General features: G+C 45.7%; 1 protein-coding gene across 1 annotated transcript in view; it reads right to left on the bottom strand.

Annotated features, from left to right (window-relative positions):
• Window positions 1-5054, bottom strand: part of DISC1 (DISC1 scaffold protein) — a 420830-nt gene extending 415776 nt beyond the window's left edge. Inside the window, 2 exon segments of the mRNA XM_004712208.4 lie at window positions 3849-4768; window positions 4811-5054. Of these exon segments, the coding sequence (XP_004712265.3) occupies window positions 3849-4768; window positions 4811-5054 (1164 nt within the window).
• Between the last annotated feature and the right edge of the window lie 4519 nt (window positions 5055-9573).

Raw genomic sequence — 9573 nt, 5'->3', positions numbered from 1 at the left:
GGCACCATCAGCTTTCTTCACCACATTTGCTTATGCACCCATTGAGACTGACAATCTTTACAGGGGTAAACAAGCTTCATTTTTCTCCTGGAGTGGCTGGTGGTTTCAAACTACAAACCTTGAGGTTGCTAACCTCAAGTACTATTCTAACCCAACACATAACCACTACATCACTAGGGCTCCTTATTCAAAGCATAGTACTAATAGTAAATTCCTTCAGAATAAATTCAATTAACCACATTGACTTTAAATTACTCAATATTGCAAGGGTGAATTTTACTAGTAACTTAGCCCTGTGTATCAGGGACGGAAAAAGCCTATGTAAAGAATTGAATTGGCATACGAAGCTGTTACATTAACATCACTATATCCAAACTACAGTGATCTCCAACACTTAATAGAGCTGAAGCAATGGAACCTAGAAGAGGTCAGAGAAAAATCCATTTCCAGCCAATGCTCATCCGCTCTACCCTCTCCTGGAAAACATCCCTGTAACAGGGCTCTGAGTTCAGTTTGATGTCCACCTTTGCTGGAAGTACAGCCTCCGAGGCGCATTTAGTGACAGGCAATGTCTTTCCTTTTTCCCCAGCTTTGACAGCCGGGGGTGGGTCTGCCTCCTGGGCCCTTCGCACTTATCCCATCTACATGCCCAGCCAGCAGTTCCTTTGATCTCCAGTGCCTGGACCCATTCAATTCCTGGTAATATTCCTAAGTGGCTATTTCTAAACAGTATAAAATGCACATACTTTAAAGGGAGTTAAATGTTAAATGGAAGTTGGATGGTGTAGTGGTTATGAGTTGGAAAGCGATCGGCATGGTCAGCAGTTCAAACACTGGGCTTTCTACTCCTGTAAACAGTTACAGTCTCAGAAACCCACAGGGGTCACTGTGAGTCAGCCTTGACTCAATGGCAGTGAATGAGAAATATTAAATTTCTGATTTTTGCATTCCTATTTAAGAAGAAGAATAACAAAACAAAATCCATTGCAAATTCTGATTCGTGGCGGTCCTATAAAGCAGAACAGAACAAACTGCTCCATTGAGTTTCCAAAGCACAAGAAATCTAATCTTTTTCCCACGGAGCAACTGGTGGACTTGAACCACCAACTTTAAGTTAGCATTCCAGTGCTGAATCCACATTGCCAGAAGGTAAAGGAAGTAAAAACAAAACAATTAGAATGTAATATTTAAAGGCCACAGAACATTAAAATCTTAGTCATTTAAAAGATCCTTTTGAATGACATCATCTCAACCCTAAAGATCTCAGTTATAGCCACAAGCAGCAACCTGAGGCCTCTGTGTGAACACACACAGCCCACACCTCAAGAACTCCTCTGTCAGCAGCTTCCTTCTGGTATTGAAATAAAACCTGCCTTCCTACAATTCCTATGCACTGTCACCTGCACGATACTGAAAAAAGTTCATTCCTCTCCCGCATGATAAATGTTCAACTGATTAAAGCAGGCGATCACGTTTTCTCTTATTCAGAAATTCAATTATCATAGACAAAGATACTTAAACTCCAGATAAACTGTATCTAGATCCTGCCATTCATGACAAGATATATATTTAATGTGAACTGTGGGAAGAAAACAAATCTGCTGCTGTAAAGTGGATTCTGACTCATAATGACCCTAAAAGATAGCATAGAATAGCTCCATAGAGTTCCGTAACCTGTAATCTTCACAACAAGACATTGACACACCTTTCCTCCATGGAGCATGGAGTTTTCAAACTGCTGACTTTGGGGTTAGTAGCTGAACATTTAACCACTGAACCACTAGAGTTCCTTCCACAGCAACAACAACCACCACCACCACCATTGGCATTGAGTTAATTCTGACTCACAGTAACCCTACAGGACAGAATATAGACAAGCTCCATGGGATTTTCAAACCTGTAAATCTTTACAGAAGCTGACTGCCTCATCTTTCTCTCAGGGAGCAGCTTGTAAGTTTGAACTGTTGACCTTGAGGTTCGCTGCCTAGCCCACACTACCACCAAGGCTCCTTTCCATAACTACAGCCCCTGGTAATTCTAACTCCTGGGGCCTCAAATGATCTGATAACTCAGGGAATTGGCACCAAAGATACCTGTCTGCTCGGGCTTTGTTCTCCGAAATGACATGACCTACCTTGATAAGAGGAAATAAGTGCTTACCTACCATATCACCAAAGTTTCTTATTGAGTCGAGAGCAGTGAGAAAAGTGAGGCACAATTAGCAGAATTACTTCCAAAGCAAGTTTCTATTTTATGAGGTTATTTGGGAAAAAGACAAGTACTAATTATAACAAAACTTTGCTAGACTTTTTCCATATTTGAGTCAAAAACTCAATTTTTTTAAGATAGAGGAATATGTACATATATAATAGCTAGAAGTTTTTAAGGCTCTGAAATAAAGTGTTAATAACTGGTCGGTGAGAGGTGGAAAACCATAATCATGCAAATATCCACTATTGTTTGTTCTTTGTGAATCTGGCCCTGAGATTGTTTTTTGCACATTCAATCCAAACCTGTGCCAACTAAGGATTAATCATGGCCCATCTTAATAAGAGCATTTTTTTTACTAAAAGAATTATTAATCAAACACCTGCTAAGACCCAATGAGTACACTAGGCATCAGGCATCCAAAGGCATCAAGAGGTTCTCTACCATTGTGGTCAAATGGAGAACTAGGCCCCACAACTTTTTATGAAATGTGATTGTATACTAGGGACATGTCCGGAGGACTGTGGAAGCAAACTGGAATAAGGAAAACATTGGGCCTAGAAACCAAAATCTCTATTGTCTTTGGGTCAATTCTGATTCATAGGCCAGAGTAGAACTTCCCCCACAGAGTACCAACCCCATAACCTTTCCAGAAACAGACTGCCACACCTACTGCCACAAAGCAGTTGATAGGTTGGAATCACCAAGCCTTCAGCTAGCAGCCAAGTGCTTACCTACCATTTTACCAAAGTTCCTTATTAAGTCGAGAGCAGGCAGAAAATAGCTCATGAGTAAATAGCACTGGTGTTACATCCAAAGGGATAAGCAGGGAGAATTACACAGGTAGAACGGGTGAGAAGGTCATTCTAGTCTAGGGAAAGACCATGACCAAAGGCACTGAGGTTTGGGCCTTTCTTCCCCTCGATTCTACAAAACTGACACTTAGCTCCAGAGGATTGGAGCACCCAAAGGTAAGGAGTTTCAGGCAGGCCAGGAGCATGCTGGGAAAGGTCCTGGTTGTCAGATGTTATGCTGGGACAGCAATAAACTACGAAAGTTTTTAAACCAAGGGATGACATCATCCAACCTCTGTTGCAGGAATACAATGCTATTGGTCACAAGAAGGGTGAACTGGACAGGTGAGAAACGAGAGAAATCTCTTGCAAAATCCAGGTTAAAAATAAGGAGGACTTGAACTAGAGCAGCAACAGTGATGTTCATGAGATGTGAAGAGGGAGAGAAAGGGCAGTGATGAGGAGGCCAGGGGATTCTGGCCAAAGGAATGGTACAGGCTCTAAGAAAGCCAATACCGCTTGAAATCTACCTCCAGTTCCCTAGGCCAAAGCAAAGAGCTACACGGACGAGCTGACCATGTACTACCTAGGCCAGGGACTATAGAAAGGCTTGAGACCTAAGAGGGAATACATCTGAGCATCCAAGATCTGTGTCCAAGCCAAAATAGAAGAAACTAAAGTGCAGGATCATCATTTCTATAGCTGGTCACAAAAGCTGCTGCTCAGCTTCTGGGGAGGCGGGGGGAGTCAGACAACCACAGCACCCAGTCATTTCCTGCCTACTGTCCAGTCCCTATTTTGAGCTTTTGACAGTCCCTGGACCCCAGAGACTGAGAGGACACCAACCTTTAATTGTTTCTGGTTGCTGAGCAGGCAGTCACGAAGGGCAGGTTCATACTTCTTGAGCAGCGGGTCCCAGCTCGGAGTAATCCCCAAAATGGTGGCCTCCGAACCAATGGGGCCAGATGCCAAGGAGCAAGATGGGGCAGAATCCCCATCAAGTGATGGAAGAGTCTCTCTTCCTGAGCTGGGGTTGCTCCCTGTGGCCCTGGCACCGTCCTCCAGCTCTTGCGTCACCTTGGGATACAGTGGCCTGGAGAGAAGCCCCGGGTCCTCCTGGGTCCTGTGCAGGCTGGCAGCTTTGGGTCTCATGTCGGTGGGCTTCTGGCCAAGAGGTTCGGCCTCTCTAGATGGTGGGCAGATTTCTCCTCTCCCATGTCCCCCCCAAGAGCCCAGGGAGAGTTGGATAAAGCTGAATCTTGAGGTAAAGGCATCATGAGAGCAGGGAGAGGCTGAGGAGACCTGGAGGCCACTGCCCTGGCTGCTGCGGTTGCTGTCCTCCTGTCCACAGATGTCCCTTGCTCCTTCATCAGAGGCCACTTCATGGGCTGGTCCAGGAACTCCAGGTCCGTCCATAAGGCACCCCACATGCCCAGGCCTGCAGGGCCCGGGAAGCCTGTCGGACAGTGTGGGATCCGTTCTGGACTGAATCTTGAAGTAGAAGTCTCCCTTCGCAGAGCTCAGAGCTGGGCCTGGCTGGCCCCCAGAGGCCACAGCCAGGCCGCCGAGGAAGAGTCCGCAATGCCTGGCCCTGGACTCAGTGTGGTTCTCCTCGCTGCAGACTGTGTCCGGAGCATGAAGCGGGGTGCCCACGACAGGAGGGGAAAGCCCGGTCTGCGGTCCGGTGGCAGCTCTCATGTAGCCTGGCCTCCTCACCAGCCTCTTCTTCAGAAACGATGCCGCTGGAAGGAAGCAATCCTGGCTGCCTAGGGAAACAGAGAAAGGCATCATGCAGAGTCACACCTCACTGGCGCTGGTCAGACTGCATTTAGAGGTTATTTCTGTCAAGAGGTCAGGGGCCTCATTGTTTCCATCGTGTGACACCCATGACAGCTCTGATGAGCCTGGCTCTTGCCTGAAATCGGTAGAAGTAAATACAGCATCCCGAAGCCTCTGTTTAGCCAAGGAGCTGGTCATACAATGAGTTGTGCACTGACACTTCACGAAATTTGGAGACACACTCTCAGCTGCCCCCTCCAAGCCCTTCAGCATCGTGTCCTTCAGCCTTGTCCCACTCAACAGCCCTTTCGTCTCACAGTGACCCAAGAAAACACGTTTTTCTTGACACTGGAAAGTCAAGGCAATCCTCAAACTGAGACGCAACCATAGCTACCCAATTCAAAATCTGGAAGTTTAAATAACTGAGCTTCTCAGTCCCTAAGACTCTGATTCAAGGTATGGACCCCAGAGAAGTGGCAGGGGTGGCCATCACAGCTGTGGTTTCCGCACATTCATTCATCTCATACATTTAATTAAGAGGCCTCTGCTTGACAGGTTCCCCAAATTACCAGTTGATTTGCACCCTGGGTATGAAATAGGAGTAATAATAGGGCCATAGCAGCAGAATCAGGTGCCAGAGTATAAGCTAGAGCTGTGAACTTCAATGCCTACAAAGCAAGTAAAGCTGAGGGCCTTGGACTGGCTTGTGGCGTGAGGTCTGTCTGGGCACTTAATTGGGGAAGTTGGGTTTTGCTAACCCACAAAGCCCACTGTTGAGGCCTTTCAGACAGGCTTTTGGCAGAGTGGTAGCCACTTTGGATATTTATTAGCAGTCTTAAAAAAAAACGCCTTGTAGCATTGTCTGATGGAGCCCTGGTTGTATAGTGGTTCGCCTTGGGCTGCAATCCAAAAGGTCCACAGTCCCAAACCATTAGCAGCTCTGCAGGAGAAAGACTGGGTTTCTACTCCCATAAACAGCTGTAGTCTTGGAAACCCACAAGGGGTTGCTATGAGTCGGCATTGACTCCATGGCAGAGAGGGAGAGCATTTTCTGAGCAGGGCTCACAGGCCAAGTCAAGAGGCTGCGGGCCAGAGACAGTCCTGCCCGTGGACATGGCAAAGAAGAAACCAACAGGACTGCACAACTGAAGCCTGAGCATTTCTTACCTGAGTTGTAACTTGTTAACTTCCCTAAGAAGCCCCATCATCATGAGCATTGCCTGTGAATTCTGAATGGACATTGTAATGGATTATTTAACCCAGTGAAAAGTGGAGAATTCTATGGCAGACAGAGTAAAGAGGTATGTGAGGGGCAGTTGCCCTCAGACTTGATAGAAAGGTTGGAGGGTAGGGTATGTCGGACCTCTGCCTTGTGGCAGTCAGTCTTGGGAGCCAGAGGGAATCCCATTTTCTTCAAACAATGACAAATGAGGTGCAGCTTAAAACAGACCTGGCATCACACCACCTGGTAGAACCCTGGCTGTGCCACTTTACACAGTGACTTAACCTCTCTAAGGCTCAGTTTCCTTGTCAGTAAAATGGAAGTGTGGACAGACATTACCTCTTTCACAGGATTGCTGTGTGTGGCAGCTCCATAATCTCCTGTCAACTTGAGTGAAGGGGTGGAGTCTAGCCTGTCAATCAGGTCATAGACAATCATGCCTCTGTGTAGGCATGGCCTTCTGAGGATTCTGGGACCTACCTCCTGTCTTCCTCCCTGGAGGGGGTAGACACACTCTCCCTGCTTCATATTCCTGTTGACAAGCCAGATGGAGCTATGCTGATAGCAGCCAGAGCCTTGGAGCTGTAGGAGCCCCATGGAGACCCACACCAGCACTGAGGTGCTTCTACCACCAGGTGGTTTGTGTCAGTCTGGGTACTTTAGAAAAATAAATCCACAGAAACTCATGTATAAGAGAGAGTTTTATATAAAGGTTGAGTGCATATCAAGAAAACATTCCAACCCAGTGCTGCCCAAGCCCACAAGTCCAATATTAACCTATTAACCCATATGTCTGACACCAATCCACAGAGTCCTCCTCCATCTCACAAAACAGACGCAATGATGCCGACTGCGGGAGGAAAGCTGAGTCAGTGAACGTGTAAACATCTCAGTGCTGGCAGGGGTCTCCACACGGGTACTCCAGCACCCAGGGCTGCATTGGGGTAGGTCCATGTGGCTTCTCCTTGGGATGTCTTGCAGGAAGTGAGCCTTGTCAGCTAAAGCAGGGAACTGGCTAAGGCAGCTGCACCCTGGTCCGACCATCACAAAGCAATAGACCCAAGAACTTGAAAGGCGAGGCTCACTGAGCCATTTATCCCTCCGCCCTTCAATTAACTCCGCATGTGTTTAATTGGCCAGGTTGGCACAATAAACTAACTACCTCAGGATTCCATAAGACTTTCCACCCACTGGCCTGTGATCTTCCTGCTTTCAGCATCATTGCATGGATTGCGTGAGTCTGAAGAGGAATTTATAGACTGGTACTGGACATATGGGCTAATATCAGACTTATGGGCTTGATTTGGACTGGGCTGGGATGTTTTCTTAATATACAATTACTCTTTGATATAAAGTTCCTTCTTACAGATATATGAGTGTCTCTGGATTTATTTCTCTAGTCAACCCACACTAACACATTGTGAAAATTAAAACAGATAAGTTGCTACCTGCAGATCTTATAGAACAGAGACTGGCATCTAGTGTTATAAAATGGTGCAGTGTCTTACTCTTGATAAAGCATATTCACCTATATTAAAGCCATTGTTCCTCTGATGTCATAATTCTGCTCTATTCCTCCTATGGAGGCTAAATGCACTGGGATCTTGACTCCAAAAGACACTCTACTCCTGGGTCTTCTCTTTTATTGTTGAGATTCCACCACCACCGACAACCTCCTGTTTGCAATGGCTCATTTATACACAGCAAGATGGCAATCACAATGACCCTTACTAATAGTTTACTGTTGAATATTATAATCCATCAGCATCTTCTCTGCAGTGTCTCTTACCAACAAATCAAGAAAAGGGGCCTTTGAAGGGAAAGCCAAAGACAATGAGTAGAAGAGCCATGTTAAATAATTTGCTGTACATCACCATAAAAACCAACCAGAATCAGGAGTTACTACTTTTATGTTAAGGCAACTGACACTCAAAAGGTTGGCTTTCCAGAAACTCCTGAAATCAGTCAAGGCAAGACTAGCACCAAAGTCTCCTGGCTTGAATACCTCTCACAGTGTTCTCCATAGAATCCGGCTGTATCGTATATCAAGTGTGATTGAAGACAGAAAGCTCTAAACACAGCTGTGGCTATACCACAGCCTGGGCAAGAGGTGTGAAAAAGCCTCCTGCCCTCCCCAAGTACCCTCATTCTACCCCCACCACCACATACACAACATCCTCATCTGGAGCACCTCAGTCATACTTGTATAGAAAACCATCATCTTTCTATAGAAAACTGTACATTACAATGCATCTTTAAAGTGTCACACACAAGTCCCCAGGTTGTACACCACTGATAATGCAGTTCTTTACTTTGGAAGGAGCCCTTGTGACCTAGTGGTTACATCGTGGGCTACTAACCACAAGGTCAACAGTTTGAAACCACTAGCCACTCCACACGAGAAAAACAAGACAGTCTTAAATGAGCTTGGTTTTTGAGTTACTTCCTGGAGAAACTAGCAGTATAACGCATACCACCTGTTCCCTGACTTGGAGCATGTAAGGACAAGGTAGCCTAAGACAGACATCAGAGACTTGCTGTTTGCCAGCCAGGTGTGCTAAGGGCTGATACGCAAAAAAGGATTCATGCTTCCTGAAAGCTTGTAGTAAATGGAGGGAGGAAAGAAGGCAAATGTCGTGCATATAGGTGAGAGGGAGTCAGAATAAAGAATCAGGGGAGTCATCAAGGAAAGGAATATCCATTCCTCTTTTATAATCTCTAAAATTTACACAAACTCCACAACTAAACTCACACCATCAAGTTGATATCAACCCATACTGACCCTCTAGGGCAGGGTATAATTGACCCTGTGAGTTTCCAAGGCTGTAAGTGTTTCCAGGAGTAGAAATCTCCATCTTTCTCCCAAGGAGTGGCTGGTTTTTTTGAACTTTGGACCTTGAGGATCTCAGCAGCTCAACACATCACCATGATGCCACCAGGGTTCCCATTAAAATTTACTCAGGAGGCTTTCAGTTACCCAGAACCCTCAGATAGTAGATGCTCAGCTTTTCTGAGGCCAACGCACATGTGCCTCTCTTCCTTTTGCCTGAAAGAAAATGTGTTTTCTCTTTCTTCATGAAAAATACCATGAAAAGGCATGAGATGAAAATGCACACAAGGAATCATTGTTGGCCAAACTCTGACCAGCAGGAAACCCCTGTGTTCTTGTGAACCGTCTCCCCATTTGAGGACAAAATGATCCCCTGCAGCTCTTGGGTCTCAGCCGACAGGGAAAGCCGTTGGGCTGGGCGCAGGAATAGAGGAACTGTGGAGTTCAGAAGTCAGGGAAGGGAGCTGATGAGAGGACCAGCGCTTTACAAGCCTTATAAAACTGATACAACATTTTCTAGAGGACCATGAATGAAAAAGAAAATAGAAAGAACACCAAATTCTGACTTCAATTAATAAAGGACAATAATTCAGCAATTGCACATTTTGAAAAATGAGTCCAGTTATAGCTGTATTGTCTTTTCGCTTAACAATACATTTGCCTATTATCTATCAGAGCCCTGGTGGTGCAGTGGGTTACACGCTGGGTTGCAATCTGAAAGGTCAGCGTTTTGAACCCAC

Source organism: Echinops telfairi, unplaced genomic scaffold (genome assembly GCF_000313985.2).
Source record: "Echinops telfairi isolate 266 unplaced genomic scaffold, ASM31398v2 ScPeMD7_7424;HRSCAF=8462, whole genome shotgun sequence".
Classification (NCBI taxonomy): Eukaryota; Metazoa; Chordata; class Mammalia; order Afrosoricida; family Tenrecidae; genus Echinops; species Echinops telfairi.
This window is presented reverse-complemented; position numbering and strand designations above follow the sequence as displayed.